The sequence below is a fragment of the Alexandromys fortis genome, unplaced genomic scaffold, assembly GCF_014885135.2.
Source record: "Alexandromys fortis isolate MF-2015 unplaced genomic scaffold, M_Fortis_MF-2015_v1.1 scaffold_44, whole genome shotgun sequence".
NCBI classification, from domain to species: domain Eukaryota; kingdom Metazoa; phylum Chordata; class Mammalia; order Rodentia; family Cricetidae; genus Alexandromys; species Alexandromys fortis.
Window position 1 is genome coordinate 9,147,111 of NW_026067921.1, and position 18,236 is coordinate 9,165,346.

The 18,236-nt window shown below is 43.6% G+C and overlaps 1 protein-coding gene across 9 annotated transcripts in view; it reads right to left on the minus strand.

Moving 5' to 3' along the window:
* Nucleotides 1–18,236, minus strand: part of Nrf1 (nuclear respiratory factor 1) — a 105,286-nt gene that overhangs the window by 16,890 nt on the left and 70,160 nt on the right. For all 9 annotated transcript variants that reach the window (XM_050141503.1, XM_050141501.1, XM_050141500.1 and 6 more), the window contains 5 exons: nt 15,331–15,489; nt 14,657–14,854; nt 13,379–13,480; nt 11,355–11,512; nt 4,109–4,233 (listed from right to left, as the gene is read on the minus strand). In XM_050141503.1, the coding sequence (XP_049997460.1) occupies nt 4,109–4,233; nt 11,355–11,512; nt 13,379–13,480; nt 14,657–14,854; nt 15,331–15,489 (742 nt within the window). The remainder of the gene's footprint in view (nt 1–4,108; nt 4,234–11,354; nt 11,513–13,378; nt 13,481–14,656; nt 14,855–15,330; nt 15,490–18,236) is intronic.

Below are 18,236 nucleotides of genomic sequence, written 5' to 3' on the forward strand. Positions count from 1 at the left end.
ACTGTGCTGTGCAAGTTATTAGAGTTAATAACAGGCATGCTGACATTCCTTCAAAGTTCTAACAGAAGCATAAACTAGAGGAAGGTCTTCTCTTTTACCCAAGATCTTTGAGAACTTTATTCTCCAAAAGCTTGTCCTGTTATGATGTGGGTCCCTGTGTGAACAGTAGCTAAGGCCCCTTGTATACAATTACTAAACCTGCAAGAATATGGAGAAAAACCAAATAACTACTTTCTAATCATGAATCCAACAGAAATGACTACAATTAAATTTGTTCAATTATGTATCTTAATTTGATATTAAAAAAGAAAAAAATCTCTTTGTAGAGTACTGACTTTTAAGTGTGTCAGGCTGGCTTGCTGGCATCTGCTAATACCCTTTGGAGTGCTAAGGAACCAAATGGAAGGCATCTAGCTTTAAACATTAGAACAGCTAAGCACTACATTTGAAGGCCATAGCACAGATCAAATGAGCACTTAGAGTAGAGATGAAGGCACAACAGTCTAACATTTCACACAAAGGATCCCAACGCACACTAGCAGTCTACCATCTTAAGGTAGAGATGAGAATCAATTTCTCATTTTCTTTCTCTCCCTCTTTCCTTCCTCCATTCCCTGCTGTGCATCCCAGAAAGGTCAGAACTTACGATGTGGTCTATACCCAAACTTGTAAGCTCCCTGCCTCAGCCTCCTCAGTGCAGGAATTACAGGTAGAACAACATGCCATACTAAACGATGTGCTAGCCCATAGGAAGTGACAGGAGATCTTGCAAAAGGCACTGTTACTTCTTTTGAAGGTGTCCACAGCACTCTGTTTGCAGGGGCAGAGTGAATAGCTAGGTCCCAGGGACAGGAAGGCCTGAGACCTCAGAAGAACACAAACCCGGCATGCCTGAGGGATATAATTCCATCCGAGGCTTCCTGAAGTAGGCTCTTGCCTCCCTTCCCTGTTAAGTCCTTTTTCTCTAGTGACAATGGTAGTTACTTCCACAGTGGTAACTGAGGGCAGATATTATGCGCATAGACATCCCAGGCACTAAAAAACTGCGACAAAACAGTTTCTGCTGTCCCTTAATTAGTGTAAATATTACACCTCCCTGGATGGGAAAAACTGAAGAGTTAGGAAAACTACCTTCTATACAGAGCTATTCTGGAAGGCACTTTGGATTTCAGAATCAGAAGGGAGGGAGAAGAGGCTTCTGGGATGAAGACTCACTAAGTAGTAATGGCTACTTTCAGACTCAGGACCCTCCAGGCTTTCCATATTTGGTTGTGGGTACCACTACAAATGCATTAGGGCACCTGGCTCCAAGGACCTATAACTACAAGGAAGAACTCGCACTAACATGAGGATTCTAAGCAGAAATAAGCAAGTGGCTGCGCCATGAAGAATGGAGCAGACTAGGAAGTGGGACTAGGTGTTGCCACTGTCTCCTGCCTCAAGTTTTCCTACTCTGCTGTCTGCAGTCTGTGAATTACTGTCGTCATATGGGTGAAGACATATGGCTTTTTCTTTTCTCTGTTTCTCTCCTTCTTTTTCTCTTAAACAGACAAACAAAGCAAAGCTGTGATAGCCAGGTGGTGATAGTGCATGCCTTTAATCCCAGCACTTGGGAGGAAGAGGCAGGGCGGATCTCTGTGAGTTCAAGACTGGGCTGGTCTACAGAGTGAATTCCAGGAGAGTGAATTCAGAATGGCTCTAAGAAGAATCATTTTTATTTGGGTTGTTCTTTAGCCTTCTCTAGAGTCTGTGATACACTTCCCCCAGGGAGTGTCCATTTTCAAGTCAGGACTTTATTCTATCATTATTAGTCTTCCTGATAATAAACTTTCTGATTTAAAAACAAACAAAAAAAATCTTATTGGCTTACTGGCAGATACTTTGAGTTTATCAATACACAAGTGACAAGGATCACAAGAACACACACAGAAAGAATGAAGAATGGTCTGGCCAGCCACCATTAGCTGGATGAGGAGGACACCCAACTCTAATCCGGAGTAAAACCCAACTCTAATCCGGAGTAAACCGTACAGCACTCTAGGTGAAAAGTGTCAGCACAGAAGAAAGTCAGAGCCATCGGGATCGTTCCCACATCACACCCGTTGTCTGAGTTCCTAAGAGCAGATAAAGATGACCGGCTTTTGCCTGAAATCAATGAGATGAGGCACAAGGCACTAGTTTAGTTTGATTGAGAAAGGGACAAGCCCAGGTCAAAGGTCCTCAGTTAGGCAAGCACTGGCTTGTTTGGGAGACTAATGATAGCTTTTTAATTAATTAATCTACTTATTATTATTTAGAGGGGGTTCAAGACAGGGTTTCTCTGTAGCTTTGGAGCAAGTCCTGTAACTTCCTCTGTAGACCAGGCTGGCCTCAAACTCAAAGATCCGCCTGCCTCTGCCTCGAGTGCTGGGATTAAAGGCGTGCGCCACCACTGCCCGGCTTTTTATACTATTCTTATCATATTGCCTAGGATGTTCTCTAACTCATGGGCGTGAGTGGCCCTCCATTCTCAGCTTTCTGAGAAGTAGGACTACAGGCACGGTCACTATGCTTGGCTGGAACTATGGGCTCTTGGGGCGTAGATCACAAATGTGCTCTTATTAAGAATATAGCCAACAACATGAAGACTACTAGACAAGAGGCAACTTCCAGCACTGCTAATGAATAGCAGAGAATGTGATTCAATATTATTATATTGCCCATCTATTCTCTCTAAGTTTGTCACCCTGAAAAGGGGAGGCTGGGGAGGAGAGTGACAGCACCTGTACTTGAGGAGAATGTCCTGGCTAGAGAGCCTACCTTCCTCTCTGAGTAGATGAGGAAGGGAAAAGGTAAAGAAACAGAGGCAGGGTCCTAGCCACAAAGGGAGCTTTTCCTTACTTCTCTGCATGGTCCACTATATCCTGAATACACAGGTGTAAGATATCCTTTATCCTGCAGTATTCTGGCTAAAGCCAACCCTATGTCCACTCAGGTTAGTAGAGGAAAGCCCCCCAGCCTCAGAGAGAAGAGCCTGTGGTTGTAGTATGTAATTTGGGAAACTGCTTCTCAGAAGTGCTAATAGCTCTGGACTTCCTACATCTCTGTCCCCAGGAGAACTGAATACTCTCCTATTGCAAAGAGGACACGGCACTGTGTCTTCCTTAGACTCCCCGACTAGCAGGGTACCAGCTCTTACGGGCTGACTAGGAAAACAAACAGTGCTAACCCCCCCCCCCCCCCTTCCTCCAGACAGAGTCTCATTGCATAGCTCTGGCTGTCCTTGAACTCATCGGTCTGCCTGCCTCTGCTTCCCCAGTGCTGAGATTAAAGAAGAGTGCCACTATGCCCAGCTGAAAGTTTTCTTTCAGGCACTTAATGCCAAAAAGAAACTTTCTGTATGAATAGGGCTGGTTGTTCTTTGACCCAGACTTCTGAGGCACAGACCTGGGAAGCCCAGATCTTGGCCACTGTCTCCCAGAGGCTGCTGAAGTGGATCCAAAGAGCTGGGCTGGGGCTGTAAGCCTTTGTCACCATAATTCTATGAACTTTATCCCTTTTGTTTATCTGGGATAGTCACCAATATCCAGGAGGTCAAAGAGCTGGGAAAGAAGGGCGGGGTGGTGGCAGGTTACTGGCTAAATCCAGATGTTCTTGCTAAGGCCACACACATAACAAGAAACAGGACCCATAGGACCAACCAGAAAAGTGCCTTCATCACAGCCTGCTGTATAGCCTGGGACAGACAGTGACGTGGTGGAGCCTTTATGGGTGTCAGTGCATTCTATCCACATGCAAATCTCTGCCCGCAAGACAGTAAAGACAGGAAATGCCCCACAGCAAATTCTAAAGTAGTCCTCAGCAAGTCTCATTTATCAAAACAGCTAATTTTTTAAAAGCAGTCCAATTAGGTAGTCATTATAGAGGCATTTTCCTTCAGGGAACCTCAAGGATCCTATTAGTAAGAGGAATCAGAGGACCCTCAACTTTCCTAGGCGTCAACTGCCGAGCTATGAAGAAAATCTAAAACCAAGCTCAACCTCTTCCTAAAGGGTTTGTTGCCGGCTATATCAGGAAGGTTTAAGTGGAAAGAGGGAATAAATTCAATAAAATATTTATGATCTCTTACCATTAGCATCTTGGACTCCAGTAAGTGCTCCAACGGCTGCTGCAGTTTCTCCAGACAGGACTATCTGTCCCCCGCCTTGTAAGGTGGCTTCAGCCAGTGTGGCAACAGCATGGGCGGCAGCTTCACTGTGGGCACAGGGACAGGACAGATGCAGGATGAGTGCAGGCACCAGGGGTAAGAGCCAAGAGTAATTTTCACTATCAGATGGCTAGAGAAGTCTCAAGTCTTACATCTCTCTGAAGCTAATGTGAAATTTTCTTTAAAACGAGGTCACGAGTGTTTGAGGACTTCATTGAGGTGTTCATTGTCAGTCTTTCCCTATCATCATCAACTGAACCCAAAGTGGAAGCCCCGTTCACAGTCACACAAAACCATCTCGGCTGTCAATCACAAGGTACCATAAGACAGACAATCAGAAAGTGTTCCTCTAACTCAAAGATGGATGATAATCCGAGGAGTCCGCAAGCTGGACGTGCTCTCCGATAGTTTACACACTCCCTTTTCAAACACGAAGCCATGGCTGACCACTAATGTGAATAATCCAGCTCTTCCTTTTGTTTCATTAAAAATGACGTCTTAGTTTAAAATCATTACTGTAAACCAAAGTTCTGGCCTCTCAAGTTCAAGGAAATCAACAATTCCCTTTCCTACAAAGCCAACACTGCATAGAGCAGAGAAATCTGTTTAAAGGTAACACATGGTTCTAGCAGTTTGGTCCCGTTCCCCCCCCCCCCAATCATTGCTATCTGCTTTTACTATATATAAGCATTCATTTTTTTATGACTCTGTAATGCCATGCACTATTTTTTTGTTTGTTTGGTTTTTTTTTCGAGACAGGGTTTTTCTGTAGCTTTGGAGCCTGTCCAGGAACTAGCTCTCGTAGACCAGGCTGACCTCGAATTTACAGAGATCTTTCTGTCTTTGCCTCCTGAGTGCTGGGATTAAAGGTGTGCACCACCGTCAGGCCTAGACTTTTTTTTTTTTTTTTTTTTTTTTTTACTACGCCAGGAAGGAAGAAATTTCCTGAAGATGGAATTTTAAGACTAAAAATTGTCATCCGAATTTCAATGATTTTAAAAACAAAATAAAAGAGCTCAGAAATCTCAGAATCTCGCCTATGAAGATGGAGGTCATCAGCTGACAACTGGAGTCCCTGAGGGAGCATGAGGAGATAAGGCAGTTTGCTCTGCAAGCTCAAGGATCTGATTTGAACTGAGCACCCATAAGAAAAAAGCTGGCATGGCTGTGTGTGTCCCGTCACCCAGTGCTGTTGGGGCAGATAGCAGGATCAGAGGGGTTTTCTGCCTGCCAGCTTGGCTCTAATTCAGTGACAGACCCTGTCTGAAACAGAGTGACAGAGCAGGACACCCACCACTCTCCTCTAGCCCCCATGTGCACACAGAAACAAGTAACTGCGGCCCCGAAGAAACACCACACACAAACTAAAAACATTTTTTTAAGTAAGCGAACACTGGCCAGCAAGATGGCTCAATAGGTGAAAGCATTTGTCACCCAAGTTTGATCCCCAGAACCCACAAGGTGAAAGCAGAGAATCAACTCCTACAAACCATCCTCTCATCTCCACATGTGTACTGTGGCATATGCAAATGTGCACATACATACGTAATAAGCAAATATTCAAAACTGCCTGAGTGAGCACACAGTAGAGAAGCTAGTGCCATTTAATTTAGCAGAGGTGGGCTAAGGCCTGGTTCCATCTTCACATAAGGTAACAGATGCAGTTCTGCTCTGAAACTGCAGGCTCTGCACCAATAAAGCTGTTTTCTTGCAATCCCAGGCTCTAGTGGGGACTGGTGAGGGAAGAGGACTGGCTGGTATAGACCTGTCACTGACTGGGGCAAAGCAATGCACACCCTATTAAATACAGTTCTTTTATTGAAGCTCAACAGGTAAGGCAATGGGCACAGTAACTCCTCAGGGAAGAGAGACAGACCCAAAAGACAGAAAACCTCAGAAGTGACAGCTGTAGCAGGTGCCTTTTAGAAGATGAGAAGAGTTATTTATTCTTGAGAACAAAGGTAAAGCCTATGTTTTATATAGAAAAATTACAAATCTTATGAATCCACAGAGTAAAGGGCCTGTACAATACAGACACTGGTGGAAACATTACATCCAGACAGCTGTAAGCAGATCCTGCTTTTAATTTCTCATTTGGGAGGACGAGGAAGGAGGAATGCCACAAGTTTGAAGCTAGCCAGGGCTATCTTGCAAGATCTTGTTCTGGGGTAGTTGGAGTAGGGAAAGCCCTGTCTGGGACCTCTAATCCTAGTTATTCAACAGGCTGAGCAGGAATAGCCAAACTGTAGACTATAGAGTAAGTTCAAGGCCAGCCCTGGAACCTTTGTGACACGTACCAGAAAATCATTAAAACTTAAAGTACTGAGGAGATTATGTATGTATGTATCCATCTACCCACCTATCTACCTACCTATCTACCTATCTATCTGCCTGCCTATCTATCTATCTACCTATCTATCTATCTATCTATCTATCTATCTATCTATCTATCTATCTCTATGAAATAGATAGATATACTATAGGTGGCGCACGCCTTTAATACCAGCAGAGGCAGAGGCAGGCGGATCTCTGTGAGTTCAAGACCAGCCTGGTCTGTAAGAACTAGTTCCAGGACAGCTATGGCTGTTACAAAGAGAAACCCTGTTTCGAAGAACCAAAAATAAACAAATAAATATAGGTTAAGCGCTCAGTGGGAGAACATGTGCCCAGCATGTGTGAAGTCCTAGGTTCAGTTCTCTGTTGAGGAGAAATCTTTAACTTGGGCTGGGGAGAAGGCCTGGTGGTTAAGACTACTGCTGCTCTTGCAGAGGACTCAGGTTTGATCCCCAGCACCCACACAGTGGCTCACAACCACCTGTAAATCCAGTTCCAGGGGATCTGAAGCTCTCTTCTGACTTCTAATAGAACTAGCATGCATGTGGCATACATATATATATATGCAGGCAGAATACTTATACACAGAAAATAAATAAACCTAATTTTTTGATTACTTAAAAATATAAATTGGGATTAAATAATGTTCCTAAGCTACCACTTTGTAAATTTTAGTCAAAACCCATTTTCAAAGCAGAACTCTAAAAGACTGATTCCGATCAGTGTGTGTGTGTTGGCCAGAGGCCCACCTTGTTTTCTGAGGCAGGGTCTCTCATTGGCCTGGTGTTCACCCATGAGGCTAGGCTGTCTGGTTACCAAGTCCCAGGGATCTGCTGTCTCTACTTCCTCAGTGCTGAGTCACAAAAGCAAGACACCATACTCTGTAGCCGGGGGATGAGGTTCAAACTCAGGTCTGTGGGTCTGCTACACACCCCCAAACACTTTACTAAGTTATCGCCAAGACCCCTCATTAGTCCCCCCTCCCATCCCACCTGAGACAGGGTTTTCTCTGTGTAGCTTTGGTTGGTGTCTGTCCTCCTGGATTAAAGTCACGCACTACCATTGCCTGGCCCCCAACCTTTTATTTGTAGATGTCCATTTTTTTTTTTTTTTTTTTGTTTTTTTGAGACAGGGTTTCTCTGTGGTTTTGGAGCCTGTCCTGGAACTAGCTCTTGTAGACCAGGCTGGTCTTGAACTCACAGAGATCCGCCTGCCTCTGCCTCCCAAGTGCCAGGATTAAAGGCGTGCGCCACCACTGCCCGGCTAGATGTCCAATTTTAATCTAAAGGAAAGCGCATAGTTCTTACCTATTATAGATAAGGACCACCTGATTCACATTCTCCACCCCATCTTATTGGACCAATGCCAATCTATATACTAGAGCAACATTATATTTTAATGATATCTCTAATAATATTTTCAGTTTGGAGAGTAAACAATATACTGAAATGTCACAATACTCCCCTAAGTATGTATATTTGTGTATCAGTTAAAAATAAAAAGAGAATGAACTTTATTTCAAAATGGTTTACTTCTTTTCCTTCCTCCTTCCTGCCCCTTGTTTTGTTTGCAGCTGTTTGTTTGAGATAGGGCTTTGCTAAGTAACCCTGGCATGTGCTTATTTATAAAATACCATGCTATTTTACTTCTTTTTTAAAGCAGTTTCCACAGCTAAAGAAGGGCACATTCTAAGTTTCCCGAAAAGAATCAACCCAAGCAGCAGCTTCCTCACAATGCTGAGTGGAAGCACCGTGCTCAGCAGAACACAAAAACCACATTGACAACACAGGGTAAACACAGGCCCAGCCTACTAATCCCCACCACGTATCTCTATGCAGGGCTGCGCTGGAGACTGGAGAAGTATCTTTGCGGGGGCCTGGTTAAGAGGGACTGTAAGTACAGAAGAGCCGACCAATTACGCAAAGCGTCAACCTCATCAGGTGTCATGACATCACTACCTTTCCCTGCTTGTCTAAGCTGAAAAGCTATTTTTTTTGTTTGGTGTATGTGCGCACGTGCATGTGTGATGCTGTGTTCTGTATTTGTTAACCACGATTCCCTTCCCATCTCCTTCCTAAAAGTGCTGGCTTATTCTTTATTTGAATTATTAAAATGAACACCACTTCCCATTTTTAATACGGTAACTTTTCCACAGCCCTTTGGGTTGTTATGATGCTAGGGTGGGCTAAGGTTGTGCATCCCTGGGTCCTGTTCTGACTTGCAGTAAAAATTCTTTTAGCAGCATAGTTGAAAAACAGGTCTGCCTACAGTTGTCCTGACCCCGTCCCCTCTAGTGAATGAAGGAACCTTGTGCCTTCTTAGGCCCCCACTGCCTTTCCCCACAGCTGGCTTCTCCTTTCTCGCCCTGCACTCACATCTGCTGTTTACAGTGCAGCAGACGTGCAGGTGCTTATTAGAGAATCATGCTTCTTCCATCTGCACCTGAAACAGAGACTGGCGACAGATTATGAAATCACTTTGTTACCATAGGAACAAAGACCAGTGTTCTCTGTGTATTTTTTTTTCCAAGAGGACTTCCAACAATAAATTTTGTGGGGATAAAGGATTTCATTGCATCTCATGCAATGAGTAAGGGGTTGTCTTGGACCCACCTAACCTCACAAAACCATTCACTCGTGGGGTACAACTTGCTTTGCTGCCAGGCTCGGCTTCTGCCAGAGGCTGAACCTATCACCCCAAGACTCACTGAGCACTGGACTGTCTGATTGCAGACAGATTTCAACATCCCTCTGCTCCTCCTTCAAGCCACAAGGAACCACACTCACCTTTCTGGAATTAACACTGTAGCCGCCTCGGCTGCACCTGAGGTGCAGCTAACAAGCCCTCAGGGGACACCATTATACTCATGGCCTTTAGAAATAAGCGTGTCCTCACACAAAGGGAGCCAGAATGCGCTTCAGATTTTCCACTATGTGCAGGCTTCCCAGGACACCACAAGTCAAGGTGTTGACTAGAAGGCTAGGGTCTTGTTGGTCTTTAGTGATGGTTTGTTAGAAACAAAGTAACAGTAAGGGGACACCAGATTGAAGGAGGGGCTCTCCCTCTGAGGAGCCCTTTGGGAAATTTATCTGAGTACCTGAAGGGAAGGGGTGGAAGAGGGCCAAAGTGTACAGAAGCTGTGAGTTCCATGATTCTGAACAGTACACGAATCACTGGGCTGGGAAGTTTCAGCTCCAGGTCACACGGAAATTCATTTGGTAAGTGTGAGAGGCAGAGAGTGAGCGCAAGCCTGTGTCTCAGTATTAGGAGTCTGACCAACTACACCCGAGTCATGGCTTCCTTCAAATGCCTGGTTTCCAGGCCTTTAACAAAGCACCCCTGGATTCTAGGTTGCCTCATCCTGACTGCTTTTATAATCACACTCCACGATCACAATTCTGACTAGACAAGTCTTAAAGCACAGCTTGAACCCAGGCCTCGCACACACCAGACTCTCCATTGATCTAAACCCTTGAAGTGTAATTTAGTAAGATGAACAAGGTGGCTCATACCTATAATCTCAGGAGGCTAAGGATCACCTGTGTTTGAGACCAGCCTGGCTTATAGTGAGACCCTCTGGAAAGAAAGAGAGAAGGGGCCAGGTGGTCGTGGCGCACGCCTTTAATCTCAGCATTTGGGAGGCAGAGGCAGGCGGATCTCTCTAAGTTCCAGGCCAGCCTGGTCTACACAGTGAGTTCCAGGACAGCTACGACTGTTACACAAAGAAACCGTATCTCTAAAAATCAAAATCAAAACAAAGCAACTAAAACAAACAAAAAACAAAGAAGGAATTAAGGGTAGAAACAAAGTTTCTCAGAGTCAAAAAGATAACAAATGGTTTAGCTGCGATTCAATCCAGAAATCTATGGGGCTTTGGAATCTTCTTCTCAAACAACACACTGTACAGCGCTATACACACTGCACACAGACACATCATTGCTCTCCAGTCATCTGTATCTACCAAGCTAATTTAACAAAAATAGGTCTCTCCAAATCTACACGTCAGCTTATTTTTGTATGTCAGGGAAAGTGACCCCTCTCTCTGGATCTCTACAATGTCCAGTCAGAGTTCCACAATTTAATAGTGAAGAACATTCTAGTATCACCTGGTAGGTGGTTTGCTGAAATTAGAGCCTCTCCTCATGGCCTCCCCCAGGAAGAGTGCTGGCTTGTAGGGAGGTCAAGGACTATGTGAGACTAAGAGCCACACAGATGACTAGCAGCAGCTCTTATCATATGCCAGGCACTGATCCAAAGATCTCACCCAAAGTGACTTAGTTGTCTTAACACTTCCTTAAGGCAGGTATTGGTATTACTCCCAGTCTACAAAAAAAGACACCTTGGGCAATGAGAGTTTAAAAAACTGTCCAGGGTCAGCCGGTTAGCAAGTGACAGGGCAGTCCCTGTTCTTAACGATTAATCAAAGTCTGGGTCTCTGAAAATAAAATTGTGTCAACAATGAAGAATAATATGGGCATGATCTTTCCTGTCAATAACCAGCAGGAAGTGGCCAGAAGGAAACTTGTAATTCTGTTTTGGAAAAGGCTTCTCTTCCTACATTGCTCTTCTTAACTAGCCCTAAAGAGAAAGGGTTCAATTTTCCTTGGCGAGGGCTGATTAGGAACCAAAGTGCAGTAACTCAGTATTAGAATGTTAGTCTAGCTCGTACAGGGGCCTGGGAGCTCTACTCCCAGGACTGTAGAAAACAAAACAACCCAGCCTCCAGTGTTTGATGACCTTGAAGATATCCCTAACTGTCACCTCTGACTGAGAAAGAATGAGTCTCTCTTAGGACAGACCTGCAATCCCATTTATTCCCCACCCCTGCCTCCACCTGTTGAGCGCCATGGTGACAGTAGCTCCCTGTTGCATTTCCTGAGAAGCTGCCACTGCGGCCTCTGCCAGTGATGCCACCGCCTGAGTGGCCTCTGATGCTTGTGTTGTCTGGATGGTCATTTCACCTCCCTGTAACGTGGCCCAATTTTGTTCCACCTGAAGCAGAAAGGACAAGGACAGTCAAAAGTCAAAACATGGAACACTATGTTTTCAGCCAAATGAAAGCACACATGTCCTATAATATATGGGGAGAGTTTCAGTATGCTATAGTTTGTGTAAAAAAGGGGACCGTTAGAATTTACATTTGAATTTGTGTCTGTATCAAGAAGTTCTGGAAACACACAAGAGAAATCACTGAAAATACTTTGAGTCAAGTATGGTCACACACACCTAAATCCCAGTATTGGGGAGGCCCCCAAGTCCCCGGTCAGCCTGGGCTACATAGCAAGACCTTATCAAGAAAGGAAAAGAAGGAGGCCAGGGGAAAGAAACAGAGAAAACTGTTGGGCTTGGATGGGAGGCAGAAGGTAGACTTGGCACTACGTACTTCTAAGCAGTGCTTCCCTTGGCCATGTTTGCTTGAGTGCCTGCTATGTTACTCTTCCCTCCTGCATGTAACTGTATGTGCCTGCAGGCTACCATGTTCCAAAGAGAGCTCTAAGCCCAAGAGGTAAAGCTATCCAGAAGATGTCCTATTGCTGAGAGAAACGCACTGTGCTGAAGCCTTTCAAATGGTAGCTCCTCTTACATCTAGCTAGAGCAAACCACTGTAGCCATTTCACACTTTCAAAACTCAGGGCATTTCCATGTTTGCTGCCTTGGCTAGGACATACCCCTAACCCTGTAGCCTTTGCTTTTGCTTGCTTCCCCTAATCTGAGCTCAGGTCTATTATTCCTCTGGAGAGCACTCAAGCAAATCCACAGCACTACACGCGGGCCCCATCTCTCCCCCTGCTGCTGTTCACTGAATGGCTGACCATGGTTTCCCCACCACCTCTTACTGTCCTGTCTCTAGACGGCAAAGCCTGGCATTTACTGAAGGTGAGGGTGGAGAACACACTCCTTTATTTTCCTACTTGTTATTGAGCCTACCCATATTTCAGCTGAACTGACAGTCACTAAGAACCTACCAAAATATGTAATATAATTTCAAACTCATCACATGTGCTGGTGTCCCACTTTGAAATTCAGATCTTTAATGTCTTTGTACTTGGATGTCTTTTTCCTTTGCAGCAGAATTATGTATGCCATCATCATCAGAAATCATTTGATTTTTCTAATGTCTAATGTAATCAACATGACCAATAGCAACTGGTGGTCCCATTGTGCAAGATAACTGTTTCTTAATTGCATCTTCAAATAAACTACATATTTTTATTTATTTTTTTTAAATATTTATTAATTTATTTATTATGTATACAATATCCTGTCTGTATGCCTGAAGGCCAGAAGAGGGCGCCAGACCTCTTTACAGATGGTTGTGAGCCACCATGTGGTTGCTGGGAATTGAACTCAGGACCTTCGGAAGAGCAGGCAATGCTCTAAACCACTGAGCCATCTCTCCAGCCCCAAACTACATATTTTTAAAAGCAACATAGTTCACTTTACAATTTAATGTGAAATTCTAAATGTCCATGTAATTTGTACAGTGTCCCTAAATAACTTTAAACTGCTTAAGGTTAGAGATGTTTTTCTTTGCAACTACTTACTTAGCTGTGGTCAGCAAGGGAACCCTGAAATGGCTTTTCTTATAAAAATACTGAAAGGATAATCCCTTTTATTGTGTATATAATATATGAAATACATTACTAATGTGAAATTCTAAGTTTGTATCAGGTCAATTTAGGTTGTAGTGATCCACAAATTTTAATTGTTACAATTAACATAGTATAAAATACTTCTCCAAACTTTCATAGTCTGCTATTACATGGGTTCAAATAATACATGCTGCTCTTTTGTCTTCTGGGCCCTTACTTCTCCATGCACTACTTCAATAGGGGCATACCGAAACCTTTTTCTTACCTCTCCATCAGCCACAGCAGAATAATTCACTTGGGCAACAGTGACTGTGGTTGGCAGTTCTGAAGCATCGGCCAATGTAGCGACTGTTGCCCCCGTACCCACCTAAGAAACACGGAAAGTTAAGTGTCTGTAGATGGGCCCTCTGCCCGGCCCCTACAAAGAAGCTAAGTCTCCCTGCATTCAGCACAACATGCCTGGGATATGAAGAGATTACTAAAATCATCTCTCAGGGACCAGCATGAGTTCAGTATTAGAAGAGTGAGTGCATCTTATTCCAGCACTTGGTGGCAACCAACATTCTCCTCTAACCCAACGTGAACTTCAGAGATTCATCTGTCAATAAATGGCGTTTTGATGTGGGAGTGTCATCAATCTGTTGATTTCATTGGCTGAGCAATAAAGAAACTGCTTGGCCCTGATAGGTTAAAGCATTGGTGGGAGGAGAAAACAGAATAGGATGCTGGGCGGAAGAGGAAGTGAGGTCAGACTCTGCTCTGCTTCCAGAGGGACCCGACAGCTCTGCTGGAGCAGAGACGCCATGCTCAGCTCTCCCAGGCAGATGCACGCAATCAAGCAGCTGCAACCCACGATGGACTTAGGCTAGAATCTTCCCGGTAAGCGCACCTTGGGGTGCTTACACAGATCATTAGAAATGGGCTAGTCCAGGTGCGAGAATTGGCCTGTAAGGGCTAGAGTTCATGGGCCAAGCAGTTCTTTAAATGAATACAGTTTGTGTGTTGTTATTTCGGGCATGAGCTAGCCGAGCGGCCGGGGTGTTGGGGACGCAGCCCCGCCGCTCTTATTTCAACAGCGTTTCACCTCAGAAAAGGTATTTTCCTGATGTGCGTGTTCTCAAGTACCCTTATCTGTTTTTCATTCCCTTTCTTCCTCCCTAAATCCTCCTCTTTAATTCTCGCTACAGGCGATAAGCAGGCATTCTACCACTAAAGTGGACCCTAACCCAAGAAACCATTTTCAAATGCTTTGTTTGGAAATGTCCCAAAAGCTATTGATAGCTCTGAATTAAACAAAATGCAAGCAATGTAAAATACTATATGTGGTAGAGTACTTTCCTAGTGTGGGTGAGGCCTCGGTCGCATTCCAAGCATCACAAGAAAATGAAATAAAAAATAAATAAACAGAGCACTGTTTAGAAGTTATCTCTAGGTAAGAAGACCAGAGCAGCTGTATGATACCTAGAGAAGAGTGTCTGCATAAGAAACTTCTCCAGTCTGAGGCAAGATGCCATTTGCCCACCTCCCCAAAGCCCGGGCTTACCTGGATGAGCGACACGGTGCCATCAGGGTTACTGAAGGTTTGTACTACGGTCTGTGATGGTACGAGGTGAGCTATACTATGTGTGGTGGTGGCCTGTGTTTGTGTTTGCTGATCTTCAAAAGCATATAAAAGATCTTCCCGTCCATGTTGCTTATAACAATTTTTAACTATGGTCCGTAATGCCTGGGTCCATGAAACCTGTCACCAAAAGACCAGGAAAGCACAATAAGTCACAAAGAATTTTGGTATTTAGGCCACTACGAAATAATCATCTGTGTATTTATTGAACCTTTTGTAGAGTTCATCACAGGATTTCTCACAGAATTATTCTGGAACAAAAAACTGATTTTTTTTTTTCGGGCTTTCATTCCTAACCAAAGTCTGGTTTAGTATTGGTTTTATGTTTTAAGTCCTAGTCCAAACTCTCAAATTTCTCATAAGAGATCTCACTCTGATCAAGAATTATATATTAAGTCTCTTAATAAACTTCCAGATAAAGTAAAAAACCAAATGTATAGAAAAAGGATGAAGGTTATCTAGATCAGCCATTCTTCTCCAAGTGCTGGGTAACTAGTACACACTTGGCAGACTTCCCTACACTGATTTCAGAAGTGACACAAGTTGAGGCAACTGATTCAGAATGGCAAAGCAACGGGCAGCTCAGATGAACTTACCCTCTGTTTTTGCTCTTCTGTGCGGACATCACTGCGGACATTGGCCCATGGGATGTCTTCTGGCCACCAGATAGGTTTGCAGCTTTCTTTTCCCCAGCCTGGTTTTCCCCGACCTGTGGAATACTTGAGCATCTCTGGGATAAATGCCCGGAGCTGAGCCTGAAAGAGAAGAGCATGGTTATCACAATGAAGTCATGACAGACACCTGGGATGTGCTTGTGGCCCCCACCAAAATCTAAGATCATGAAACAGGTAGTGTTCCTGAGAGTGCCAGAAAATCCCAAGTGTGACAGCTGACAGCCCATTGCTTCCTCCAGGTTACTTCTGCTCCACGGATGACTGGGGAGGATACATCTGTTGATTAAGGAGACCTTAAAAGCTGCCATTTGTAGACTTGTTCTTCAAAGGGCAACAATGTCTCTCTCCAAACTTGACTTCTGCTACTGGAGACACTACTGGCAATAGGGCCTATTTTTCTTATGAGCTAACTAGCAGTTCATAGCAAGGAGTGCAGCACTGTTCTGGAGGTGGCAGTCAAGTCACAGCAGAAGAAGAAAATGAGCAACAGGTTAACCATCAGTATCTGTACATGAGAGAACTCTGGAGCAGGAACGTCTCAGAGGAAAATGAAAAACAGTACGAGGGGCTGGAGAGATGGCTCAGTGGTTAAGAGCGTTGCCTGCTCTTCCAAAGGTCCTGAGTTCAATTCCCAGCAACCACATGGTGGCTCACAACCATCTGTAATGAGGTCTGGTGCCCTCTTCTGGCCTGCAAGCATACACAGAGAAAGAATATTGTATACATAATAAATAATAAAAATTAAAAAAAAAAGAGACCAAAGAAAATATTTAAAAAAAAAAAAAAGAAAAACAGTATGAACACTAAAAGATGGGTTATATCCACGAAGAGGTGGATGCCTATAAAATAAATGAAAATAAATTGCTTTTCAGTTAATAAGGTGAAAATAACCCAAGAATTCTTCTATCAAGTTCCTTGGAAGCCAGGCCAGTGTGCACAAGTCTCAAAGTTAGATGTATTGACACTTGTGTACTTTAAATACATGGACTTCATTCAGCTTGAATCTGCAGAGCTGAGATTTAAACCACAGTGGGTTTAAACCACAGTCAGCTGACATATACTTCCTGGCACAGTAACTAGTGCACATGCTCAGAAAGGTTTGTGCTATGAATATTCTTCAGCAAGGGTGAAGATTTGTGGCTAGAAAAGCAGTTAAGATTTTAGACCCTGCACAGAGAGCAGTATATGCCAAGAACACATCTGTGCTGCCTTTGTACCATACAACCAGGAGAAGCCATTCTGAGCAAAGAGTCAGAATGAGTACATCAATACTGTCATATGGAAGAATGTATCTTCCAGGTGTATCTATAATTCTTCATATAAAATGGAATCCCATTCTACCAGAAGACAATACAAATTGCTATATAGTAGGGAACCATAAATCCAAATCATCTGTGCTTATGTAACCAAGACAGGTCTGGTTAATTCCTGTGCAGATAATGCCACTTCATCTCTTCCTAATTTCTTCCTACTCAGACAGTCTCCTGCCCACAAGTTCTGATTTAATACACTCCAGGTATATTTGACTCTGAAGCATCAAGTAGCAGACTAATAGAAATGTATCCAATTGCAAACCCATGCTATCAGCTGGCTCATGAGGTCACTCCTCCAGTTATTTTAAGAAAGTACATCTCAAAGTCATTTTCCCCTTTATCCTGGTTTCTTGAGTGTCTTTCTCTAACCTCAGATACATGCAGCAGAAAAGGGATTATATACATTTTATATTTCTTCACATACAAAACAATAGCTATCTAAAATGCACAAATGAAATAAACACACTATAAACTTAAAAGTTCCCCTTTTAGTCTCATTAGTAGCCCCTCCACAGATACACAAAGGAAGACTATCTTTTTATATTGTTGTTACTGTTTGTTTGGTTTTTGGTTTTCAAGGCAGGGTTTCTGTGTAGCCCAAGCTGGTATTGAATTTAGAGATCACCTGCCTCTGCCTAAGTACTGAGATTAAAAGTGTGTGCTACCACCACCCAGCTGAGACTACTTTTAAACTGTCCCAAATAAATGCTAAGACTTTTTAAAAGACTTAGAAACACTCCCCCCCCCCTCAAAATAGGCAGTAACAATAACAACATTCTTTATATATCAGCCTGGTTTTGAACTTGAGATTCTCCTGCCTCAGCCTCTTCAGTGCTGGGACTAAAGGTGTGGATCATCATGCCTGACCTGAAAGGATTACAAAGGAAAATAAGCTATCAACTGTTTAGCATGGAAAGAGTTAAATAATGCCTTTCCAGACTTTAACTCTGTGTCTTCATTACCAGCTGGATTAATTACTGGTCCTAGAGAGTTTGGGAAAGCAAAGCTTCTCAATGTGCTTGTTAAGGAAGGTTCGTTTATAATCCACAGGGAGCCAATCAACAGAGTCAGTAAAGGCAAGGCCTTACTTCTCAGGCTGGGCTTTAATTGGGCTAGAACATGCTAGCTTGGTGTCTCATTCTGACGTAGGTCTCTTTGTGAGCTTATAGGACACTAGGTTGGCCAGTAAACTTACTCCAAGTAGAAAATACTACTCCTTCCAGGGCACAACTGGAGAGAAAAGGGTATCAAATTCATGTAAGCAGCAATTAAAAGTAAAGATTATAGGAGCTAGAGAAAGGGCTCACTGAAGAACACTGGCTGCTCTTCCAGAGGACCCAAGTTTGATTCCTAGAATCCACATGGTAGCTCATAAGTCTGCTAAGTGCAGTCCCAGGGGATCCGATGCCCTCTTCTGGTATTACAGGCACTGTATGCATGTGACGCAGATACACATATGAAGGCAAAACACTCACACATATAAACATAGAGATTATGTGGAAACTAAACTGTGCA